Raw genomic sequence first — 27,603 nt, forward strand, 5'->3', positions numbered from 1 at the left:
ATGAAGTATATGAGGACTGTGGCAGAAGTATGAACAATGTACACCACTGGGCACCTTTAAAGGAGTGGGTATTTCAACCTGGAGGCATTAGGGAGAAAGGATTGACTTCATGGAGGTAGCAACGCTTGAATCCAGTTCCTCAGGGCAAAGCCTGCCTTACAACATCAAACTTGTTCTTGCTGGACTTCTACTCATGCACATGAAAAGCATTTATCACTCAGTCAACAAGCATTTATAAGATACCTATACATGCCAGGTGCAAGTTAAGTTAAGACAAGGATCCTTTTCTGAAGCAGCTCGTGGTTTAGACGCAGAAAATCTCAACTTTTAAAGTACAACATGATTAGAAGATAAAATGATATGATGCCTAGGATTTTCTTCCCCCCAAATGGACAGAAGACAGGAAGGAGGTGGAGGAATTGATGAAATAAGGCTCGCCATGGGACGGTAATTGTTGCAAGGAGGTGTGGTGGCTTCACAATGTGTCAGCTTGGCTAGACTGAACTTTACTTCCCAGAACTCTCTTCCCTCTCTGTTTCTGGTTAGGGTGGTCCACTGGAGCCATTCTTGTGTGGAACTGAGGGAATGGAAGTAAAGCTGCAGCTATTTTTATAGCCATACATATTGTTTATCTGCTCATTCCCCAGCTTGGCATGAGACAGTGGACAGGCCTACATCTGTTTCACCTACTCTTGGAACTTTCTTCAGCTTCTCCAACTCCAGGGCAAGGTGTGTGTGTCTAGCTCTTTGATGAAGGCACCTGAGTTCAGCAGGACACCCACACTACCAAGGTCAGAGGCAAGACAAGTTTCAGTCTATCCTCCAAGTTCCCAGCCCCAGCTTGCTCTTGCTCTCCTCCACTTTACAACCATCTTCCCTTCCTGATTGCCTGTCCCAGGCACTTCAAACTCCAGCAGCAGATGCAAGGAGAACAGCCTTACAGATACTATGGAACCAGGCCCCGCAGTTGCAAGACTGTACGAGCATACACACATATAGATGTATACAGGCATCCCCCACTTTTGAAAGTTTATGTTATGCCACTTTGCTTTGATGAAAGACCTACATTAGTACTTGTTTTGGTTAGCCAAATAAAATCCTAAGAGGATTTTAGCTTTTGCAAAAAAAAAAAAAAAGGCAAAAAGCAAAAATAATGTTCAGGGTTTATCTTGCAGTGAGCTGTTATAGAGGCAGTGAGTATCCCAGGCAGCGAGAGTGGCACCGCCAAGCTCCTTCCCTGGGGAACTACACTCAGCATCTCATCAAGCCACCATAGCTTTGAACTATGTCTGTGAGCATCTGTGATTTATCTTGATTTATTTTGTGCATCCTTTGGCAAGATGTGGCCAAAGGTATTGGAAAAGTCTAAGAGAGGTTATTTTTTTTCGGTCTGGGAACACTAAAAAAATTTTCCGTATAAATGAATGGTCATTGCTTTTTTGCTTTACACCATTTTGGCTTGCAGACAATTTCATAGGAATGCTCTACTTTCGGATAGCTAGGGAAACCTATATTTAGACACACACCACACACACACACACACACACACACACACGTCCGGGTGGTTCTGCTTTATTTATTGAACTCAGATATACTGGGCGATTGGTACATTGAGTTCATGATCTTATTCTCAATGTTTTGGATATGTTTGAAATTTTCCCCATTAGTATTTTAAGTTCTCTGTGGGAGAACTTGCTGATGGAGGGTATACAAGATGCTGTAAAAGCTCTTGAACACAACCATCTCAGGCACGGAGGAAGGAAGAGAAGGGTCCTTCTCACTGACCAGTCTCCCTATTTGCTTCATCAGCAACCCCTTTATGTTCTTTTGCCCGTAAATGCAGGTCAGCTTAATCCCCCACATCCTTCTCTCTAAACATCCACCCCCAAATTTCAACCAGACTGCTTGTGGCATAATTCTTAATTCTCCATAAAGATCTCAGTCCTCTTACTGGATTTCCGAACTCTCATTTCCAACTCCATGCTCCATGTCTCCTTATTCATAGACAACCAAGTAACATTACCTTTCAGTAATGCTGAAATTCATTAGCTTTCAGTAAAAGCTAATCCTTCGGACTTCCAATTTCTTGTGGTCATTCATTTCTGGTCTCTAAACACCAAATCCAGAGTTGTCCTAAATGCCAACTCTCTTCCATACAGTCTTTGGCCATATCCTGCCAATGTACTTCCACAGATCTTCTGCTCTAGGCCATCAAAATATTCTCTCTTCTCTTCATTATTTCACCCATCTGATCTCTCCTTTATTCATTCAGCAATGGTTTTCTAAGTACCTATGATGTAGAAAATCTTAAGACAGAGGGAGGAAATATATCCTTATTCTGTATCATTGCTTAAAAACTTTCAGTGTGTCTTATTACTTAAAGAATAAAACCTATGCTCTTGGACTTTAAGCCATCTAAAATCTGGCCCTGTTTGTGAGATATGTAACTGCTCCTGGGGTGCCCAAACTGCCAAAGAGGCTTTGGGGAAGGACTGTTTCCAGAACTAGAGCCTCCCTGGAGATCAGGCTGGGAGAATGTTTGTCTTCCTACACCATTCTGAGTCTGGCTGAGAGTTAAGAGAATACAACTTTTAATTTCTCTCTAAGTTAAAAAAAAAACTGTTATTATACAAATGATATGTGTTCTTTTTTTGCTAATTTCAAAAATACAAAGAAGCAAAAAAAAATTAAACGATGACCTATCATACCACCACCCAGAAATAACCATTTTTTGTATTTTGGTGAGACTTCGTTAAGAATATTTATAGCTTTAATTTATAACACTTCAAAAAATGTATAGCTTTAATTTGGATAACACTGTATATACTGCTTTTTAATCTATATATTTCATTTAATGATTTGTGGTGAGCAAATTTCCATGTCAATAAATATATTTCTCATCTATCATTTTTAAAGGTGGTGTGCTATTCTGTTGTATGGACATAACGATTTATGTACACACTTTCCTTTTGGGGGACATTTAGGTTATTCTGATTTTTTTTCTACAACAAAAAGTTTTGCAGTAAATATCCTTATAGATAAATCTTTTTCTGCATCCTTAATGTTTTCCTTAGGAAAAACTCCTAAAAGTAGAATTTCTGGATCACAGGGATGTACGTTTTTAAAGGTTTTGATATAAGACCATGTCTTTTTCTGAGGACCATTTGAAACATTTATACAGGATTTCAGGAACATGCCAATGATATGAGGAGTCTGAAAGTGGCAGACTATACCTAACATGTCCTTAATTTCTCGCTCTCTAAGGATATTAGAACTCTGGGGTGCCAGTAGGTTAATTAATTCTTTGGTACAATGTATATTATCCGAATAGTTTGAAAGACAACAGTTTAATTCATGTGAAGATAATACACTGTGGAAGAATTTTATTCATCATTTTATAATATTACTTAATATCCTCTAGGGCTTGTTTCTTTGAGTAGACATTTGGGTTGCTATTGTTATTTTTTTAATAAGTAGACATTTTCTGTTTTAGCACAATAAGATAGTAATATGTTTGTGATGAGATGATATGGCAGAAAACCTCCACTCTACCCTATAGTAAGTTCTATTGTTATAGTTCTACTGTAAAGTTCTATTGTTATAGAACTTACCCACCAACTAAGAGCTATGTTTCTCAGCTCTTTACAGCTAGGTATGATCATGTGACTAGGTTCTGGCCAATGATATGTAAGCTAAAGGGATATGTGCCCTCCCCTCTGCCCTTCTCTACTTCCCACTGGTTGGAATGCAGATATGGCAGTTGCAAAGGCAGCCATATTAGGCCACAAAACTTTATGGAAACTTTATGTTGAAGATGACAGAGCAACTCAATAGAAAAAGCCTAATTGTTTGCACCATGAAACTGCCAAATCAGCCCTTGTCTACCTAAGCTTGCCTATTCTGTGAGAAAGAAAAAAATTTCTATCTTGAGACCATTATTGGATCTTTGTTTTAGGAGCTGACCTGGTATCCTAACACATAGGGAAGATTTGGAGAGCTTGACTATTTTCACTGGCCACTACCAAAATAGTCCAACTGATGGAACAAATTGTAATAGAGGCTTTTTTAGGTTAAGAGACAAGGAATATTGTTAATAGACAAGTAAGTGAAAGCCAAATATTTTACCAGAGAAATATGTGCAAACTGTTTCACCATCTAATCAAGCTTTTTCTTTCAATCAAAAATCCAGTTATGTAAAGGAATTATTTGGCATATTGCCTCTTGGTTTACTTCTACATTGTATAAAAAATTACACTCAATAACCTTGGTTTAATTTTATTTGTGATTTAATTAATTCTTGTTTTAATTTCTGTGATTCTACAGATTTCTTCAATGTCCTTGATATTCAGTGATAGTATAAAGATAAATAAGGCTTCAAATCATAAAAATTAATGACTTAAATTGCATACAAAAATATGCAAACATTACTGTTTCATAAATTCTAACTGTACTTACATATTACCTCTCTAAAATGACCTAGATACCACTAAATCAATGATAATTTTATAGTACCTAGTAAATATATGAAGCTGATGATTTTTATATCACTTTAGAGGTAAGGAACATCAGAAGACAGAAGTAATTAGGTCATAGATGAGTTGATCTGTAGACCCTGGAGACTTACTACAAGTAAGTCTTACACAACATTTTCCACCATATATATATATATATATATGTGTGTGTGTGTGTGTGTGTGTGTGTATGTGTGTATATATATACATACACACACACACTCGTATGTATAAATATGCATATATTTATAGCTCTATATACATCTCCAACATTCATTTCTAATAGGACCCAGATTTACTTTTGGGAAGAGAAGTCTCCTGGGTAGTGTTCAGCCCTATAAATCCAGTTGCATACCTCCATGGAAGTTGAAAACACCAGATCCTTCCTGGTCCCCCACTCACCCCAGCCAAAGAGCAGGCACCTGAGGAATTAGCCAGCAGGTGCTCTCCCTTGGGCTTTTGAAACATTAAGACAGAAGGAAACAGCAACCGCCACAAGAAATATCCTGAAGTGCCTAAAACTCCAGGACATTTCCAAGCCTTAATCCCCAAAATTCTATCAGTCCTGAGCTCGCCATCAACACCACCAAATCCTCATTCCAATAAATATTCTTTAGCTTTGGAGTCAGTGTTTGTTAGCAGCAGACAAGGGACTCTCACCACTATATAATCTCTTACCACCATATGATGTGACCTCTCTTTTCCTAGTGAGTAATCTATACTAAAGACCTAAATGAATGAAGGAGGGACACCTGGCTGGCTCAGTCGGTTAAGCATCTGCCTTCAGATCAGGTCATGATCCCAGGATCCTGGGATCAAGCCCTACATTGGGCTCCTTGCTCAGTGTGGAGTCTGCGCTTCCCCTCTACTCATGCTCTCTCTCTGGCTCTCTCTGGCTCCCAAATAAATAAACAAAATCTTTAGAAAGGAAGGGAGAAAAATACATATAAAATCATGCTGAAAGCTTTATAAGGGTATAAACATATTTTTTTGTTGGCTGTAATTTGAGAATTCAGTATATATATTTTAGTTTTCACCCTTTTAGTTTTAAGATGTAAATATTTTGTTTGAAACATTAAGCATATATTTCAAAACTTAAGTAATTTTTTTATCCTTGAATTACCCCTTTTTTATACACTAATTAACATCTTGTGAATCAATCTGTGTTCTTTATTTTTTTTTTAATTTTATTTTATTATATTACGTTAATCACCATACAGTACATCCCCAGATTCCGATGTAAAGTTTGATGCTTCATTAAGTTGCGTATAACACCCAGTGCACCATGCAATACGTGCCCTCCTTACTACCCATCACCAGTCTATCCCATTCCCCCACCCCCTCCCCTCTGAAGTCTTCAGTTTGTTTCTCATAGTCCATAGTCTCTCATGTTTCATTCCCCCTTCTGATTACCCCCCTTTTCTTTATCCCTTTCTTCCCCTACCGATCATCCTAGTTCTTATGTTCCATAGATGAGAGAAATCATATGATAATTGTCTTTCTCTGCTTGACTTATTTCACTTAGCATTATCTCCTCCAGTGCCGTCCATGTTGCAGCAAATGTTGAGAATTCGTTCTTTCTGATAGCTGAGTAATATTCCATTGTATATATGGACCACAGCTTCTTAATCCAGTCATCTGTTGAAGGGCATCTCGGCTCCTTCCATGATTTGGCTATTGTGGACAATGCAGCTATGAACATTGGGGTGCATATGGCCCTTCTCTTTACTACGTCTGTATCTTTGGGGTAAACACCCAGTAGTGCAATGGCTGGGTCATAGGGTAGTTCAATTTTTAACTTTTTAAGGGACCTCCACACTGTTTTCCAGAGTGGCTGTACCAACTTGCATTCCCACCAACAATGTAGGAGGGATCCCCTTTCTCCACATCCTCTCCAACAATTGTTGTTTCTTGCCTTGTCTATCTTTGCCATTCTAACTGGCGTAAGGTGGTATCTCAGTGTGGTTTTGATTTGAATTTCCCTGATGGCTAATGATTTTGAACATTTTTTCATGTGTCTGTTAGCCATTTGTATGTCTTCATTGGAAAAGTGTCTGTTCATATCTTCTGCCCATTTTATGATTTGTTTATTTGTTTCTCGTGTATTGAGTTTGAGAAGTTCTTTGTAGATCTTGGATACCAGTCCTTTATCTGTGGTGTCCTTTGCAAATATATTCTCCCATTCCGTGGGCTGTCTCTTAGTTTTTTTGACTGTTTCCTTGGCTGTGCAGAAGCTCTTTATCCTGATAAAGTCCCATAAGTTCATTTTATCTTTTATTTCTCTTGCCTTTGGAGATGTGTCGTGAAAAAGGTTGCTCTGGCCGATGTCATAGAAGTTGTTGCCTATGTTCTCCTCTAGAATTTTGATGGATTCCTGTCTCACATTGAGGTCTTTCATCCATTTGGAGTTTATTTTTGTGTATGGTGTGAGAGAGTGGTCAAGTTTCATTCTTTTGCATGTAGCTGTCCAATTTTCCCAGCACCATTTATTGAAGAGACTGTCTTTTTTCCACCGGATGTTTTTTCCTGCTTTATCAAAGATTAGTTGCCCAAAGAGCCGAGGGTCCATTTCTGGGTTCTCTATTCTGTTCCATTGGTCGATGTGTCTGTTTTTGTGCCAGTACCATGCTGTCTTTGTGATCACAGCTTTGTAGTACAGCTCGAAATCCGGCATTGTGATGCCCCCAGCTTTGTTTTTCCTTTTCAACAGTTCCTTGGAGATTCGGGGCCTTTTCTGGTTCCATACAAATTTAAGGACTATTTGTTCCAGTTCTTTGAAAAATGTCCTCGGTATTTTGATCGGGATAGCATTGAAAGTGTAGATTGCTCTGGGTAGTATGGACATTTTAACTATGTTAATTCTTCCAATCCATGAGCATGGAATATTTTTCCATCTTTTTATGTCTTCCTCAATATCTTTCAAAAGTGATCTATAGTTTCTAGCATATAGGTCCTTTACGTCTCTGGTTAAGTTAATTCCAAGGTAACGCATGGTTTTTGGTGTTATTGTAAATGGGATGGATTCCCTAATTTCTCTTTCTTCAGTCTCGTTATTCGTGTATAGAAATGCAACTGATTTCTGGGCATTGATTTTGTATCCTGCCACCTTACTGAATTGTTCTATAACTTCTAATAGTTTGGGAGTGGATTCCTTTGGGTTTTCCATATAGAGTATCATGTCATCTGCAAAGAGAGACAGTTTGACTTCTTCTTTGCCGATTTGGATACCTTTGATCCCTTTTTGTCTTCTGATTGCTGTTGCAAGGACTTCTAGTACTATGTTGAATAATAGTGGCGAGAGTGGGCATCCTTGTCGTGTTCCTGATCTTAAGGGAAAGGCTTCCAGCTTTTCCCCATTGAGAATAATGCTTGCAGTAGGCTTTTCATAGATGGCTTTTATGAGATTGAGAAATGTACCCTCTATTCCTACACTCTGAAGGGTTTTAATCAGGAAAGGATGCTGTATTTTGTCAAATGCTTTTTCTGCATCAATTGAGAGGATCATATGGTTCTTGAGTCTTTTCTTGTTGATATGATGTATCACATTGATTGATTTGCGAGTGTTGAACCATGCTTGCATCCCAGGTATGAATCCCACTTGGTCATGATGGATAATCCTTTTAATGTACTGTTGGATTCTATTAGCAAGGATCTTGTTGAGGATTTTGGCATCCATATTCATTAGAGAAATCGGTCTGTAATTCTCCTTTTTGAGGGGGTCTTTGCCTGGTTTGGGGATCAAGGTAATATTAGCCTCATAGAATGAGTTTGGTAGCTTTCCTTCTGTTTCTATTTTTTGAAATAGCTTTAGGAGAATAGGTATTATTTCTTCTTTGAATGTTTGGTAGAATTCCCCAGGAAAACCGTCTGGGCCTGGAGTTTTATTATTTGGAAGGTTGTTTATCACTGACTCAATTTCTTCATAGTTAATTGGCCTATTTAAGAAATCTATTTCTTCCTGTTTCAGTCTTGGTAGTTTATAGGTTTCCAGGAAGGCCTCCATCTCTTCCAGATTGTTTAGTTTTTTGGCATATAGCTGTTGATAAAAGTTTCTAATAATCCTTGCAATTTCAATGGTGCTGGTCGTGACCTCTCCCTTTTCAGTCATAATTTTAATAATCTCAGTCCTTTCTCTTTGTTTTTGGACAAGTTTTGCCAGTGGTCTATCAATTTTATGGATTCTCTCAAAGAACCAGCTTCTAGTCCTGTTGATCTGCTCTACTGTGGTTCTGGTCTCTAATTCATTGATTTCTGCTCTAATCTTGGTCAACTCCTTCCTTGTCAGTGGGTTAGGCCTGTCCCTCTGTTGCTGTTCCAGTTTCTTGAGGTGAGAATATAGAAACTGCATTTTAGATTTTTCTATTCTTTTGAGTGAGGCTTGGATGGCTATGTATTTCCCCCTTAGGACTGCCTTTGCAGTATCCCATAGGTTTTGGACCGTTGTGTATTCATTCTCGTTGGTCTCCATAAATTGTTTAATTTGTTTTTTGATTTCCTGGTTTATCGAGTCATTCTTGAGCAGGATGGTTCTTAGCCTCCAAGTGTTTGAGTTTCTTCCAGGTTTTTCCTTGTGGTTGAGTTCCAATTTCAGAGCGTTGTGGTCTGAGAATATGCAGGGGATAATTTCAATCTTTTGGTATTGGCTGAGACCTGTTTTGTGTCCCAGAGCATGATCTATTCTTGAGAATGTTCCATGGGCATTTGAATAGAATGAGTATTCTTTGGTTCTGGGGTGTAGTGTTCTATATATATCTATGAGGTCCAACTCGTCGAGTATGGCATTCAAAGCCTTTGATTCTTTGCTTAGTTTTTGCCAGGGTGTTCTGTCTATTTCTGATAGTGGGGTGTTGAGGTCCCCTACTATTACTGTGTTCTTATCTATATGTCTCTTTATTTTGGTTAAGAGTTGGCTTGTGTATCTTGCTGCTCCCCTGTTGGGGGCATATATATTAATAATTGTCATATCCACTTGTTGAATACTTCCTTTAAGAATAATATAGTGCCCTTCTGTATCTCTCTCTATGGCCTCTAGTTTAAAATCCAGTCTATCTGATATGAGAATTGCTACTCCAGCTTTCTTTTGAGGTCCATTTGCGTGGAAGATGGTACTCCATCCCCTTACTCTAAGTCTGAATGCATCTTTGGGTTCAAAATGAGTCTCTTGTAGACAGCAAATGGATGGGTCATGTCTTTTTATCCAATCTGCAACCCTGTGGCGTTTTATGGGAGAGTTTAAGCCATTTAGATTGATAGAGATTATTGACAGATATGATTTTAATGATGCCATTTCTCTTTAAAGTCTTTGTATCGGTTGTGACTTGCTGCTCTGTATCACTCTTGGGGCCTTTTTACCTTTATAGAGCCCCCCTTAATATCTCCTGTAGGGCTGGTTTCGTGGTTACGAAATTGGTTAATGATTGGCGATTTTGGAACGTCTTTATTTCTCCATCAATTCTGAATGACAGCTTTGCTGGATAAAGGATCCTTGGCTGCATGTTTTTCTCTGAAAGAGCTTTAAAAATGCCCCCCCAAGCCTTTCTCTCATTCCAGGTCTCTGTAGACAGGTCTGACGTAATCCTGATACCTTTGCCTTGGTACGTGAGAAATTTCTTTGCCCTGGCCGCTTTCAATACTGTATCCTTGGATCTAATATTTGCGAATTGCACTATGACATGCCGTGGCGTAGGTTTGTCCTGGTTGAGCTTGGATGGGGTCCTCTCTGCCTCTTGGACACGAATGCTTGTTTCCCTTGCTAGATTAGGGAAGTTTTCAGCTACAATTTGTTCAAATATCTCTTCTAGACCTCTGTTTTTCTCCACCCCTTCAGGGATGCCGATGATTCTGACATTGGATCGTTTCATAGAGTCAGTAATCTCCCGTAATCTACATTCGTGGGCGTGGATTTTTTTAAGACCAGCTTCTATTTTCGTTTTTTCTTCTACTAACCCATCCTCCAATTCGCTAACGCGTTCCTCTGCCTCGGTGACCCTGGCCGTCAGAGCCTCTAGTTTTGACTGTATTTGGCCCACTGAGTTTTTAATTTCTGTCAGATTCGCTCTCATTTCTGCCCTTAGGGATTCTATATTCTCAGCAACGCTTTCTCTGATGCTTTTTTCAAGTTTACTCATCATCTTGACCATTGTTGCTCTGAATTCCATTTCTGATAATTGGGATACATCCATATGTATTAATTCTGTGGCCGAGGCCAATTCTGTGGCAGAGGCCACAGACTCATTATCTTTTCTTTGCTGGGGGGGACTTCTCCTTCTCGTCATTCTGATGAAGAGAGATTGCAGGGTTGTCCAGAGCCCAAGTGTTGACTGGGACCCAGGCCGTGCGCCCTTGTTTTATAGAGATCTTAGGGATGTGGGCTTCTTCCTTAAAGAGTTTATTTATTTATTTGAGAGAGAGAGAGACAGTCAGCAAGAAAGGGAACCCAAGCAGAGGAGTGGGAGAGGAAGAAGCAGGTTCCCGGTGGAGAAGCCCGATGAAGGACTCCTTACGGAGCGTTGTGATCACACCCTAATCCGAAGACAGGTGCTTGGTGACTGCGCCACTCAGGCGCTCCGGGTTGTGGGCTTCTTGATTTTTCAGCCTGCCTTCTGGGGGAGGGGCCTGCCTGCCGGTACTCAGAAAACCCTGTTTGGGTAGAGTCTCTGTGTCCCTTGCGAGGGGGGATGGGGATGGGCACCCTGTGAGCCGGTATTTCCGGGCTTTTGTTCTCTGGCGGCTTTCCCTGGCGGTTTGCTATGCCTCTTCTGAGAGAGCAGCAGCGGCTGAAATTCAGCCTCTGTCTCAGAACAGAGGGATCGCGGATCGTTCTCCACTGATGTTCTGGCCACTTTAACTCTGTTTCTGTTGGTGCTGCTCAACCCTGCAGCATCCCGGGCTGTGCGCCCCACACCCGGCGTCCCAGCCCTCACTTCCAGGGCCGGCACGTCTCTGTCCTTTGTGTTTCCAACCCCGCCAGCCGCCAGCCGCCAGCCGCCCCGCGCGGGCTCCCGGAGCTCCCCGTCTCAGTCTGGTGTCTCACGGGTGCTGACCGCGAGTCCGCCTGCTCCCCCGTGCAGGTGGCCCTCCAGCCGCCAGCCGCCCCGCGGACGCTCCCGGAGCTCCCGGTCTCAGCCTCGATCCAGTGAGCACACCGGAGCTCCGGAGCTCCGTGAGATGCTTGGTGGTGCACGCTCCCGGCTCACGGACTCAGTCTGCCGTTTCCAGAGTGCGGGTCCGCGGTCCGCCCGCTCCCCGGTGCAGGTGGCCCGCCAGCCGCCCTGCGCGCGCGCTCCTGGAGCTCGCGTTCTAAGTCTGTTGTCTCGCGGGTGCCGTCCGCGAGTCCGCCTGCTCCCCCGTGCAGGTGGCCCGCCAACCGCCAGCCGTCCCGCGTGCGCTCCCGGAGCTCCCTTCTCAGCCTGCTGTCTCAAGCGTGCGGGTCCGCGGTCTGTCCGCTCCCCCTTGCAGGTGGCTACCGCTTCCCGGCGCCCTGACACGGCGGCTCCCTCCCCCTTCTGTTTAGCTTCCGATATCTGTGCGCGGTTTCACGGCTCCCCGCTTCGTACCTCGATACTCAGCGCTGGAGATGTTCATTTGTAGAGATCCAGATGTATCTTCCTGCGTCTCAGGCTGATTCCGTGGATATTCCTGCTGGTCTGGTACCTATCCAGCTCAACTCAGGGGACCGGCTGAAAAAGGGGTCCCCTACTCCTCCACCATCTTAACCTCCCCCAATCCAATGTGTTCTTTAAAAATAATTAGTAAATATCATGATAGAGCTTCCATTTCATATTTTATATTTTCCACGCAAGGAACCATAAACTAAGTTGGGAGCCAACTTAATTGTTAAAGCCAGTAATTTAGCACTCCTAATGGACAGAATTATTTGCCTCTTATTTGCACGGCTTTCCATTTTACACATCAGCCAAGCAGAAACCACTGGTTGCTAAGCAACAGCTTTCCTCTCAATGACCAGAAATAGAATACATAGAAGGGCGATTTCTAAAATACAATATATATATATATATATATATAGAGAGAGAGAGAGAGAGAGAGAGAGACAGAGAGTGAGTTAAAGAGAAACTCAGCACCATAGTTCGGCTGTTCACCCAGAATGCTTGTCATGAATAATGAATTCATACTGACAGTGTGTGAATTCCAAATACATTTGATCATGAATTCTTCAGTAACTATATCATCTTTTCTTTTCTTCCAGTATCTTTCTTACTACTGAGAAACCATGAAGTAATACAGAAACCAGGTTTTGAAATAAATTTCCTTAGAAAAACTATTTGTAAACTATACACTTACGTTTTGTTGAACCAAATCATTGCTAACATAGCATTAACATTCCTGTTGCAATACTGCTTTTTTTGGTTAAAACTACATATTTAGGGGCGCCTGGGTGGCTCATTCTGTTAAGTGTCCGACTCTTGATTTTGACTCAGGTCATGACCTCAGGGTTGTGAGATCGAGCCCCATGTCTGGCTCCATGCTCAGAGGGTAGTCTGCTGGAGATTCTCTCTTTCTCCCTCTCTCTCTGCCCTTCCCCCATTCATGTGTGTGCACGTGCATACTCTCTCTCTTTCTAAAATAAATAAATAAATCTTTTTTTTTTTAAACTACATATTTAGGCATGCCTAAATAGTTCAGTCAGTTAAGCATCTGCCTTTGGCTCAGCTCATGATAGCAGAGTCCTGGGATTGAGCCCTGCATTGGGCTCCCTGCTCAGCTGGGAGTCTGCTTCTCCCTCTCCCTCTGCTGCTCACCCTGCTTGTGCTCTCTCTCTCTCCCTCTCTCTGTCAAATAAATAAATAAAATCTTAAAAAAAAAAAAGCCTACATATTTAATGCTCTGGGAGGATATACTCTAAATAGCCAATAGTGATTACCAGAGGGAAATAACCATTTGCTTTCTCTTCCACATATTCTTTACAATGAAAATAATAATTGCTAGTAGTTGCTGGGTGTTTATGAAATGCTGGACACTGTTTAGCTCATTCTATGTATTGTTACATTGGTATTCCCCTTTTGGCAGATAAGGAAAGGAGCTCTAAAGAAGTTGGGTAACTTTTTCAAGGCCATGCATGTAGAAAGCAATAGAGAGCCAGGATTCTAATTCAGGCAGAGAGACTCCAGGTCTTCACCACTTCGCTATTCTTCCTTTTATAAGATGGTTCATATAATACCTTTTTTTCTTAATTATATTATCTCAGGACACACAGAATTATACCTGGGTGCTCAGTTCATTAGCAGCTTTCCACCTATGGCTTGAATCTGTTTCATAACAGTAGTAGTTAAGAACATAACAAATCTAATAAGTGCATGAGGAGCAACATGTGGGCTGATTTTGGTCAACAGAGAACTGAAATTGTGCCAATGCAACTGAACCTAGGGCTTCACGTGGTGTTTACTCAAAGTAGATCATGTAGTTACAGAACTTTCTAAGGAATCGCTTCAAATAAATACTACTTCTGGGAATTGGTTTTCTTCTCAAATGCATACTTAGTAACTTTTTAAAAGATTGACTTAGTAGACCGTAAATGAATAAATAAAAGGCAAATTATTTTCATTTAGAGTACTGGATAATAACTATCTGTACAAGATGCAGAAAAAGCATTTGACATAGTACAACATCCATTCATGATAAAAACCCTCACCAAATAGGTTTAGAAGGAACATACCTCAACATAATATATGAAAAACCCACAGCTACATCATATTTGATGGTGAAAAACTGAGAGATTTTCCTTTAAGATCAAGAAGACAAGGATGTCCACTTTCACCACTTTTATTCAACATAATACTGGAAGTCCTAGCCACAGTAATCAGACAAGAAAAAGAAATAAAAAGTATCCAGATTGGTAAAGAAGAGGCAAAACTTTCACTATTTGCAGATGACATGATACTATATATAGAAAACCCTAAAGACTACACCAAAAAACTACTAGAACTGATAAAGGAATTCAGTAAGGTTGCAGGTCACAAAATCAATATACAGAAATCCATTGCATTTCTATAAACTAATAATGGAGTAGCAGAAAGAGAAATTAAGAAAACAATCCCATTTACAGTTGCACCAAAAATAATAAAATACCTAGGAATAAACTTAACCAAGGAGGTGAAAGACCTGTCCTCTGAAAACTATAAAACATTATGAAAGATATTGAAGAAGACACAAAGAAATGGAGAGACATTCCATGTTCATGGATTGGAAAAACATAGTTAAAATGTCCATACCACCCAGAACAACCTACAGATTTAATACAATCCCTATCAAAATACCAACACCATTCTTCACAGAACTAGAACAAATAATCCTAAAATTTGTATGGAACCACAAAAGACCCCGAATACCCAGAGCAATCTTGAAAAAGAACAAAACTGGAGGCATCACTATCCCAGATTTCAAGATATACTACAAAGCCGTAGTAATCAAAACAGTATGGTACTTGCACAGTGATAGACACATAGATCAACAGAATAGAACAGAGCCCAGAAATAAACCATGATTATATGGTCAATCAATCGTCAACAAAGGAGGAATAAATATATAATGAGAAAAAGATAATCTCTTCAACAAATGGTGTTGGGAAAACTGGAGAGCTACATGCAAAAGAATGAAACTGGACCACTTTCTTATACCACACACAAAAATAAACTCAAAATGAATCAAGGACCTACACGTGAGACCTGAAACCATAAAAATCCTAGAAGAGAACACAGGCAGTAATTTCTCTGACATAATCCATAGCAAGAATTTTCTGGCTATGTCTCCTGAGGCAAGGAAAACAAAAGCAAAAAATTAACTATTGGGACTTATCAAAATAAAAAGCTTCTGCACAGCAAAGAAACAACCAACAAAACAAAAAAACAATCTACTGAATGGGAGTGTCATTGCATATTTGCAAATGTCCAGTAAAGGGTTAGTATCCAAAATATATGAAGCAATTATACCAAAAAAATAAATATTCCAATTCAAAAATGGGCAGAAGACATGAACAGACATTTCTCCAAAGAAGGCACACAGATGGTCAATAGACAGATGAAAAGATGCTCAACATCACTAATCATCAGGGAAATTCAAATCAAAACCAAGTTGAGATATCACCTTACACCTGTCAGAATGGTTAAAATAAAAAATACGAGAAACAAAAAGTGTTGGTGAGTATGTGGAAGAAAAAGAAGCACTCCTGCACTGTGGGTGGGAATGCAAACTGGTACAGCCACTGTGGAAAATAGTATGGAGGTTCCTCAAAAAATTAAACATAGAATTACCCTATGTTCCAGTAATTCCACTACTGGGTATTTACCCAAAGAATACAAAAACACTATCTGAAAGGATATGTGCACCCCTATGTTTATTGCAGCATTATTTACAATAGCCATATTATGCGGAAGCAGCCAGTATCCATCAATGGATGAATGGATAAAGAAGATAGATAGATGGATGGATGGATAGATGATAGATAGATAGATAGATAGATAGATAGATAGATAATAGAATATTATTCAGCCATAAAAAAGAATGAGATCCTGTCACTTGCAATATAGATAGATCTAGAGGATATAATGCTAAGTGAAATAAGTCAGCCAAAGAAAGAAAAACCATATGATTTCACTCATATGTGGAATTTAAGAAACAAAACAAATGAACAAATTACAAAAAGAGACAAACCGCAAAACAGACTCCTAGTTATAAAGAACAAAGAGATGGTTACCAGAGGGGAGGTGGATGGGAAGATGGGTGAAATAGGTGAAGGGGATTAAGAGTACACTTATTATTATGAGCACTAAGAAATGTATGTATAGAATTGTTGAATCACGATACTTTACACCTGAAACTAATATACTAACTATACTGGAATTAAAATTTTTAAAAATACAAATAAATAGATAAATAAAATACTAGTGGTTTGAAAAATAAATAAATATCCTTTCAAAGTAATTTTAGCCTCTCTTTGTTCTGTCATTTGAATTTCTAAAATAGTATATATTGATAGAAAGCTGTGTTTTGGTGTATAAGTTTCTCTTTTTCTTCCTCACTTTTGAGCTCAGTGTAGCAAAGGTGAGTATTTACCAGCAATCAGGAAATTATTTTCTCCTTCCATTACTCCCACCCTATGGAGGTAAATAAGGTATTCGAAGTAAAGAAAGATATAACAGACCAGAAAGGAACCACTGAAAATTTTGCTGACTAAAATCGATTTAGGAAAGAAAGAAAACCCCAAATGCATTGTTTGGTATTTGAACTTCTATTAAGACTTTTTCTCATCCATTTTTTCATTCATTCATTCATTCAGTGTGGGGACATGACACTGAATGCTAGGGACATAGAAATGAAATGCTCAATCTAATGTTTACCTGCAAGGACAGGACACAGATACATTAACCTGAAATCATAGGTTAATAGGCAAATGCTATAATGGAGGTAGGAAGAGGACGGCAGGAGTCCATGGAGTTGACCACCTAAGAAACTGGGAGTCCAGAAGGCTTCCATCAAAGGGTACACGGGAGCTGGGTCTTGAAGCATAAACAGGAATTTGCCAGAAAGGAAAGAAGTTGGATTTCCAGAGTTAGAGTTAATCAGTGTGCAAGGTCCCAGCAAGATAAAAGGTCATGGTGTAATAAAAACAGTGAGAACCCTGAACTGCAGATTAGGCTAGGGAGAAAGGATGGGCCATGTGGTTAAGGATTTTATTTATGGTAGAGAATTTGGACTTTATCCTGAGAGCACCCAGCACCTGATAGAGCTGCTAGAAGACAAGGAAGCATGTGATAAATATGAATGTTATAAACCATGGCAACACAAAAATAAAAACATAACTAAGGAAAATTGGGAGGAAAAGAGTAGAACAGTGGAGACCTATGCTAATTTCCTCAACTTTCACAGTGAGGAGTCAACAGATATATCTAAAAATCAGTCAGAAAACAGAGATCATCTATATTGTCCAGTCATTAAAGGCAACCTCTAGAACTGAATATATTACTGGAGGCAACAAATATCAGGAGGCAAAAGATAGTAATTTAGATAGAAGCTTCCATGAGAATTCTTCCCATTCTTTACAGCAAGTAGTCAGTACATATTGCCCAGAATTGATACATCAAGAATAGAAATTAGCAGCAGAGCTTAAAATAGTTGCCTCTGCAGAAGGAGACTTGGGTGGAAAATACTTTCTGTTGGTTTTGATACCTGGAATTCCCTGTATTTGACACAAAAAACAAAAGGAGCATGGATGCTCTTTCTTTCTCTTTCATCACTTTCTCCAACAGGGTATTTATTACTGCATTACCTTTATGATACAGCCTCTTACCTCCTCTCTTAGGAGAAAGTCTCCAAAGGGATGTTTATTGCTTTTCTAGGGAGAGTCAGGCTTCACTTATATAATGAGAAAAACAGTCTTCAGCCCATGCACTAATGATAAAATACAGACTCCTGAAGACTTCAATGAGCTTAAAATAATCAGTACTGATATTGCTTCTCTAGATACAGAAAACATAGGGAACAGGAAATGTAAAGACTTTCATCACAAGTTAATTGAGAAAATACTCTAGTCATACCACAGGTGCTAAATTAACAATTTTTAAAAAATTTCTTCACTGTTTTTCATGCATGTTAGTGAAGGTTCAAACCTTATTAAAACTGTCTTAATTACTTAAATGGAAAAATGTCACAAGGGTTTTAACACTCCCTTGGAAATAACATCTTTATGACAAAATTCAAACTAATTTTTTAAAAACCACATCTGAAAAACTCAACAAGCACCTGTCAGAAGATTAGGCTAAAAAGAGCCAATATCCCTAAAAAAGAAAATGTCCATGTCACTATTTTTCAAACAAAAAGAATGACGTCCATATATATACTATATCAAAAACAATTTTTTAAAATATTTCTCATGGTAGGGTCATCTACACAAACACCAAGGCATAACCAATATGACTTTCCTCTTCTCATGCAAAAAATTATATACATTTATGAGGTCATACTCTATAATACTCAGAAGTACAGGGGCTGACTCTGCAAGACCTGGACTAGAAACTCAAACCTCACACTACCTGGGTGACCGTGGACAAGTCATTTGATCTAAATCTTGGTTTCCTAACAGTACTTACTCCAAGGGCTGTGATGAGGGACTACCCAGAAAATGGATATAAAGTGCTTAGGTGTTAAAAATCACCTTTTTAATAATAATAATAATGATAATAATAATAATAATAATACACCAGGCTGGCAGTTAACTTATAATAAGCAAAAAATCAGATTTTTGTTTAGTTAGATGACATGGATCCAATAAGGGATACCCAAACAGTATCCCAGGGAAAAAATATGTAGAACTCACAAGGCAGATTATGACATCAGCCAGCCCTTCAATGGCAGCACGATCTTCATTCAGGCTACCTCCTCCTGGAGGTGAATCTCTTCCAAGGAATGGCTTTTCATTGAGAAGCTGTTTTTTCATGAGCCAGAAACAATTTGGTTACCGTCTGTCTATGGGAGTGAGAAGAATGGTTATGTGATCAAGGCTAACTCCTACAAAACACTTTATAAATCCAAATGCCGAATGCCAACAGGATTTTCTTCTGACAGTTTTATCCAAACATGTTGATAGTTCCAAGATCAGGCAGTCTTCTCTGGGTGGGGAATGAGGTGGTGGGGCAGAGGAGGTATTGAAAATATACACACATACAGAGAAGATAAGTAACCTGCGAAGTCAAAATTATTACTATCTGTCCCTGTATGGAAAAAGTTTGCGGACCCCTGCAAAAGAGTCTAAACACTGACCTTTGAGAACTTCTGCCTTTAAGGATTTCAAACTCTAGAGGCAATCAGATCAAAACCTTGGTTTTTGCATAACTAATGATATGACCACATTCTTCTAGTCATGGTTCTGTGATATTGAATAGAAAAGGAGATTTTCCTTCCTCTGTATTTTTGCTTGAATTATTATAGATGAAATCATTCACTAGTAGACAATTGGCTTTTTGGATGACACTGAATTGTCATTCGATCAGAATCCCGTGTCGTTTGTTCTAACACCGGCATTGAAACTGAGAACGGGAGCAGGACCCTTCCTGAGGCCAACAGCCCTCTGGTCATGCAGCATGCAGTGTTACTACCCAGCAACAACAAATAATACCCCTCAGCCAGAAGAACAACTTGAAAATTCTGAAAACCAAATTTTTTTCCATGCTTTTGGCATCAAAGCTCATGTCTGTGGAATAACTCAAATGGAATGGATGTAGATTATTTGTTGTCTTTATCCTACCAAGTGTGACTAGTCCTATAGTTGACCCTTGACCAATGTGAGGGTTAGGAGTGAGTACCAATCCCTGTACAGTGGAGAATCCACGTGTAACTTTTAACTCCTCCCAAATTTAACTACGAATAGCCTACTGTTGACCTTACCGATAACATAAATAGTTGATTAACACTTACTTTGTACGCCATATGTATTATATTCTGTATTTTTACAATGAATCAAACTGGAGAAAAGAAATGTTATTAAGAAAATCATAAGCTAGGGGCGCCCGGGTGGCACAGCGGTTGGGCGTCTGCCTTCGGCTCAGGGCATGATCCCGGCGTTATGGGATCGAGCCCCACATCAGGCTTCTTCCTCTATGAGCCTGCTTCTTCCTCTCCCACTCCCCCTGCTTGTGTTCCCTCTCTTGCTGGCTGTCTCTATCTCTGTCGAATAAATAAATTTAAAAATCTTAAAAAAAAAAAGAAAAAAAGAAAATCATAAGCTAGGGAAAATACATTTACAGTACTGGACTTTATTTATCGAAAAAAATCCACATAGACGTGGACCCACGTAGTTCAAACCCATGTTGTTCAAGGGTCAAATGTACTTTTCTCTGCAGAAGTATTGACACGGTCGATTATGGGGCCCTGCGCTGGAGCCTGCTGTGTATGTAATGAATGAGCACATTTTACCTTCTAAGACCTGGGGGTGGCGGGGGGGGAGGGCATGAATCCTGAATCCAGCTGGTCCTAAAGGTTTTCAGCAAGGAACTGTGAACCTATATTCCATTTGGTTATGATTGCAGGTGCCACTATTTTGAAGCCAGCAAACTCCTTTTACCCACAAAAATGCTCCTCCAATATTTTAGTGTTTGCAAACAGTATGAGGCTAACACTTGTTCCATCAAAGAAGTGAATACATTGTACTAACAGTTTGCTCTTTTAAGGATTGTGTACAAAGCAGTAATGACCGGGTCACAAACATTATGAATACAAATGTAACTATTCTTAAAGTAGCACACCCTATTCTTTCTCCATTGTTATCACACCCAGTTTAAATAATGAATTTAATTCAGGAAGTCATTTTTTGATACTCTGCCATGTGCCAGGCAATAAGGTGTGTACACTGGTGAACAGAACAGGTATCTTCTCCTATAAGAAAATAATAGTTTGAAAGTGGATATACAAGAAGTATGTATTGACTCATTCGTTTATTCCACAAATAAATTTACTGAGCACCTACTACAAACTAAACATCATACTAAGGGCTGGGATTTTAGCAGTGAAAAAAAAAATCCCTATCATCTTACAGTTTACAGGCTAGTGGAGAGAGAGATAAAATAAGCAACATAAATAAGTAAAATAAATTAATATAAAACAGAGAAGAAAATAGAGAATGACAGAATAGGAGATGCAATTTTAAATAAGGTGACTATAGAAGGCCTCATTGACAATATATCATTTGAGAAAGGAGAATGTGTCAAGTAAATATTGCAGGGTGGGAGGTGTTCCAAGCAGAAGGAATAGCAAATGCAAAGGTCCTGAGGTAGGAGGGTACCTGGCCAATCTAGAAGAAGAATAATGAAGCCAGTGTGTCTAGAGCAGAATAAATAAGGAGAAAGGGTAGTAGAAGTCTAGGGAGGTGGGAAGAAAGATCACGTTGGATAGTGTAGGCCACTGTAAGGACTTTGGATTTTAGTCTGAATGAAATGAAGAGTCTCTGAAGGATTTTGAGAATTTGAGGGACTAACCAATATTTTTAAAGGTTGGTTCTGCTATGAAAGTCTTAAGTATGGAAGACCATCTAGTAAAGGGATTCACCTAGGCCAACAGGTCAGTGAAGGCCTTCTGAACAGATCGCATTTGAGCCTGAAGATACGTGTTTACTGTGGGAAGTTAGCATTAGGGAAAAGGGAGGAGCTCTCCTCAGACAAGAGGACCAGCTGATGAGAGAAAAGAACCAGTTGGAGGTTTTTAATGCCACAGTAAGCATCTTCTACTTTCTCTGAAGGCCAATTATTGAAAGATTTTAAGCAAGGGAGTGACACAATCTGTTCAATGTTTTATAACAGCTGTCAGATTGTTATTTATGAAATGGAATCAGTAGTGGTTTTTTAAACCACAGGTCATGACTCATCAATTCAGGAGATCACCAGACTGTGATTTCTTAAAAATGAAATAGAATAGAAAACATCAGAATGCCCAGGAGGTTTTAAGGGTAAGGATAGTGGCAGGGAACTTTTGATCCTATATATAAATATATTCGTGTGTGTGTGAGTGTGTGTGTGAGTGTGTGTGTGAGTGTGTGTGTGTGTGTGTGTGTGTGTGTGTGTGTGTGTGATCGTCCAAAGTTTGAAAGTCACTTGATTAGCAGGAAAGACATAAAACGAGGGAAAGCAGTACAGGGGATATGCTGGAATCTTCTTAAAGGTATCGCTGCTCACTGAGATGAGAGAGAGAAACAAAGAGGCCTGTGAAAGCTCTCGTGGACCCACCTAATGGGTTCCAGAGGCAAATGAATGGTCCAAGGCAGTTCAGCAACTGGATGGATGGCTGAAATTGAGATTATGGGTAGGGAAGATAATGAGCTTGGATTTCAATTTCACTACCTGCAAGCCATCACAATGGAGATACTTAGTTTAGAGCACATGATAAGACTGGACACTGAGATTTGGAACTGGTCAGCACCGATAGATCAAAAAAAATTGTTAAATATTATATGACAAGTAATCCCACCATACCTTATAGTGATCCCATGAAATATTTGGGGGCAAAATATATTACATCTTTTGGGACACAATATTTGCCAAAAAAATTATTTTACTTCTCTGGAATTCACATGTAACAGGGCCTTCTGTATTTTATCTAGTGATTCTAATCAGTGTTCAAGTTCCATGAGAACAGAAGCAGATATACCAGTCAGGACACAGTAACAACAACCCAGGCAAAGAGGTAAGAAGCCCTAAAGTTAATGTTTCACGAAGATTCTTTGCTTGACTAATATAAATGTAAAACTGAATCATTAACCTTTGAATTAATTACAAGCATAATGATGTTGTGCAGAGATCCTCCTCCCTTGGGCTCAGGATATGTACATGCATGGCTCAGAGTTCAGATGCGCCCCACTATCTGCTCTGGCTCAGCGAGGGGCTCCAGGATCTCACAGAGCACATTCCCCTAAAGAGGAAGCTAAGAGCTAGCATCTAGGAGGGCTATCCTAAAGGGACTTATCTCTAGGGATAAACCATTGTGGGGAAAGTTCTGTCTGCATTTTCACTTGCATAGAACTTGTTTGTAGTGTTGAACTTGACACAAAACCAAAAACTGAAAGGCCACTATTGTGGATATAGCTTTCCTGCAGGAAAGAAATTTTTTTTAACTACACACATTTTCAATATATTGAAATGATTTGAGTGATATGGCTTTGAAAAAAGCCAATGAAAAATGACATAAACATAAATCCAACATGTCAAAACTATTTCAGAATACTTATTTTCTTCTTTCAGGGAAGCTGTGTTCCTACCATCCTGAGGTCTCACATACTATACACTATAAACTAAGTTCCTTGGCCTTGGTCTATCAGCAAACACTAAAGATCTCATTGTCCCTGAGCCCTGGCTCCAGAGGGCTCCATGGAAGGGAAGAAGCAAGCAATTATATACACACATACATGTTCTCAAAGTACATTGGCAGATCCCACACTGACAGCTGCTTGGTTTTTTTCAGGCCCAGGCTCCATGATCATATATATCTATAATTGCAAGGGCATTCTTAAAAACCTGTAATGAGATGTGTAATAGAAATATGACTAAAGAAATATGAGTGACAACTGCTGCTTAACTATATTATATTTCAGCACTGAGAGTCTTTAAAATATTTATTTATTTATTTATTTATTTATTTAAGAGAGAGACACAGAGAGAGGGAGACACAGGCTGAGGGAGAGGGAGAGACAGAATCCCAAGCAGACTCCACACTGAGCAAGAAGTCCAATGTGGGGTTGAGTCTTTCGACCCTGAGATCATGACCTGAGCCAAAATCAAGAGTCAGATGCTTAACTGACTCAGCCACTCAGGTGCCCCTCAATACCCGGATTCTAATGTCACTTCAGTGAGGGCAGGAATCCTAGCCTGTGCTCTATTCGCCAATGTGGTTTGCAAAAAGGGGGCAAGATGAAGAGTCCGCAAAGCCAATCATTATGTTCATGAGGGATGTGGAAACTATTCAAAGTTTCATTTTTAAACTTGTCAAAAGCAACTCAGTAACCAGAGGCAGACACTTCATTTCTTTCATTCATTCAATAAATGTCTACTGAGGACCAGTAAGTTGCCAGGTACTCAAGACTATATGATGGGAAAAAGACAGTCTTTTCAACAAATGGTGTTGGGAAAACTGGACAGCTACCTGCAAAGAATGAAACTGGACCACTTTCTTACACCATACACAAAAATAAACTCAAAATGGATTAAAGGCCTAAATGTGAGACCTGAAACCATAAAAGTCCTAAAAGATAGCACAGGCTGTAATTTCTCTGGCATTGGCTATAGCAACATTTTTCTAGATATGTCTCCTGAGGGGAGAGAAACAAAAGCAAAAATAAACTATTGGGACTACATCAAAATAAAAAGCTTCTGCACAGAAGAGGAATCAACAAAAGAAACAAACAAACAAAAACATAACCTACTGAATGGGAGTGGATATTTGCAAATGACATATCCAGTAGAGACTTAATATCCAAAATACATAAAGAACTTATGCAACTCAACATCAAAAAAATCAATAGTCCAATTAAAAAATGGCAGAAGACGTGAACAGACATTTCTCCAAAGAAGACCTACAGATGGCCGACACATGAAAAGATGCTCACTATCACTCATCATCAGGGAAATGCAAACCAAAACAGAATGGTTAAAATAAAAAATACAAGAAACAATAAGCATTGGCAAGGATGTGGAGAAAAAATAATTTGCTCTCTCACTTTATGAACAATGTCTGATTGGAATAAGGGAAATCAGCAACTCCGAGATTTTGAGGAAAAGATTTTAAAGCATGAAAATAATTTAAAATATATTATTTGTACGTGTTCAGATGTTAACCTGCAAAGGTGCAAGGACACAGAGTTTTACAGAATTTCGAAGACCACTGGTTTAAAGAATTTAACCCAACGAAAAATGTCTGTGCTGCTTATATGCACGATAAAGCGACAAGCACAGGCTTTCTATAGGAAAAGGTGATTTTGAATGCAGTTGGATTGTTCTCAGCCCAATCCTCAGGAACTTCTACCCACTCCCAGGGGAAAGACATCTATAGTAGTGCTGGCAAAGAATAACATGGGGCCACGTTACCCAGACCTATGTGGGAAACCGCCCAAGGAGGCACTGTTGAAAGACAGTCTACAACACAAGTGAGGAGTGAGGTACTACCTTCATGACCATGCCCATCTCAAGAGCCACAGGGCCACGGAAATATCTGAAACCACGAGGTAGCCAGGGAGACCATAGGTCAAATCGTTTGTGTGACAAACCTTGGAGACTTCCCGTGGCAGGTGGAAGGGGTCCCTCTATTTCCTCCGATCTGTAGGATCAGCACCTCGTTGCCGTTCTCAGGAGCCCATGGGTATGGTCTGGGGAAACAGGGAACTGTTTAAATAAAACATCTAGAACTCATTAAATATGAAATCCCTTTCTTCACTCTCTACCTCTAGCCTCCCCCTCTTCCCAATTAAAAATAAAACTGAGGTTCAAGGAAGCTGAATTTTTGAAGGTTCTGAGCTCTCCTAATTTCAAAACTAGAATTTTAGCCACAGACCAGACACTACTGGAAACTGACTGTCTCAGAAGGACATAATTTTGTATTTTCCTCAAGTTGTTTTTTATGTCGTTTGGCTAAGAAAATTGGCTTGGGTTTGGGCAGGAAGCTGGGTAAGAAGTTGTCACTGTCCTGACTCACCAGGTGCATCACCCTCATTAGGTGACAGCTCATCCACCAACGGGACAGCCACCCCCCCCCCCGAGAGATGTGGACTGTTTTCCTTCTCCATTCTCAGTGAAACATCCCTCGATTTGACAGTGTCACCCATTGGAGGGACTTTGGGATCCCTGTGAATAACAGAGGTCCCATTTGCTAAAGGAAAGAAACTTCTTTCCTCTTTATATTTAGAATTCCATTAAAGATTTACAGTGCCAAGTGGCAAGATAGTGAACGTGAATTTGAGGTACTCACAGAAAAGACCAACTATATAGTCTCCCAACAGAAATTCTCACACTTTACTAAATTTGAAGACTTACATTTTATGTGTTAAAAGAGATTGGTAGATTTGTCAAAGACTTCTCTCTATGGGGTTGGGTGTTGTACCATATTTCTGAAAAGTTCACATTTCTAACCCAAATTAGTGTAATATGGTTCCCTTTAATATGGTTACATACACTTGGTGGTTTGACAAGATCTTCTGAATCATTTTTTTAAGATTTTATTTATTTTTTTATTTATTTGAGATAGAGACACAGATAGCAAGAGAGAGCACGAGTGGTGAGGAGAGAGAGAAGCTCCCCCTTAGAAGCTTAGCAGGGAGCCTGACTCAGGGCTCCATCCCAGGACCCCGGGATCATGACCTGAGCTGAAGGCAGACGCTTAACTGACTGAACCACCCAGGTACACCGTGAATCATTTTTTAATAACCTATATTTCATGAATAGTTGTTTTTGACCCAATCCAGCTCACCAGCTCCCTTTGTGACCTAACATACCTCCAAGTATAACTTAAAAGGGGGATGGCAACCACGAGGATAGGGAGCTGCACTATCTCTTTCCCCATACAAGGCAGATATCAATTGCCAACTTATTCCACTGTATTGAAAGTTAGTCTTGATTCTTCACAGCCCAACACTGAAAACAACGCTGTCAACTAATTGGACTTAACACCTAATTTGAAATCTATTTGCAATTCCAGGATTTGATTAAATCACTAGAAAAATCTAACTATTCTTGAGAAGTTCCTTTGAACTCCCCAAATCTTATGTCTGGCCACCTAATGTCACATTCCCAGTGGTAATGTTCTTTAGATGACTCAAAACTTCCATCTCTCTTTGTTTTTACACATTAGAATTCTAACTCTCGGGGCGCCTGGGTGGCACAGCGGTTGGGCGTCTGCCTTCGGCTCAGGGCGTGATCCTGGCGTTATGGGATCGAGCCCCACATCAGGCTCCTCTGCTTTGAGCCTGCTTCTTCCTCTCCCACTCCCCCTGCTTGTGTTCCCTCTCTTGCTAGCTGTCTCTATCTCTGTCGAATAAATAAATAAAATCTTTAAAAAAGAAAAAAGAATTCTAACTCTCATTCTGAGTTTTGAGTTATATCAGGAAATAACTTCAGGTGGGGAGATAAGGAACAGATTATCTATTCCCTATTTTATTTCTTTGAAATGAGTATAGCATTGGTTTCCCAGACTGTCTACCAAGTTGACCCTTAGGATTCTAGATTGATTTGTGTTTAAGGCCAACATATATGTTCATATTTTACCTGATTTATCCATACTTAAAATAAGGACCCTGAAAACTAATCATTGCCTGGTTGTTTTTTAATATTGGCAGACTTGAGGCTCCCAGGTGGCTCAGTTGGTTAAGCATCTGCCTTCGGCTCAGGTCATGATCCCAGGGTCCTGGAATGGAGTCCCACATCAGGTCCCTGTTCAGTGGGAAACCTGCTTCTCCCTCTCCCCCTGCCCCTTCCCCTGTTTGTGCTCCCTCCCTCTCTCTCTCTCTCTCAAATAAATAAATAAAATCTTTTAAAAAATCCTTTAGTAAGTGTATAAAATCACAGTCATAGGAATAATTTCTGATTTCATCCAAAAATTAATTCTCCGAACA

The 27,603-nt window shown here is 39.7% G+C and overlaps 1 protein-coding gene across 1 annotated transcript in view; it reads right to left on the reverse strand.

Moving 5' to 3' along the window:
- LOC117803535 overlaps window positions 1–27,603 on the reverse strand; it is an 88,666-nt gene that overhangs the window by 49,253 nt on the left and 11,810 nt on the right. Inside the window, exon 3 of the mRNA XM_034667652.1 lies at window positions 25,267–25,365. Coding sequence (XP_034523543.1) covers window positions 25,267–25,365 — 99 coding nt within the window. The remainder of the gene's footprint in view (window positions 1–25,266; window positions 25,366–27,603) is intronic.

This window comes from Ailuropoda melanoleuca, chromosome 8 (assembly GCF_002007445.2).
Source record: "Ailuropoda melanoleuca isolate Jingjing chromosome 8, ASM200744v2, whole genome shotgun sequence".
Taxonomy (NCBI): domain Eukaryota; kingdom Metazoa; phylum Chordata; class Mammalia; order Carnivora; family Ursidae; genus Ailuropoda; species Ailuropoda melanoleuca.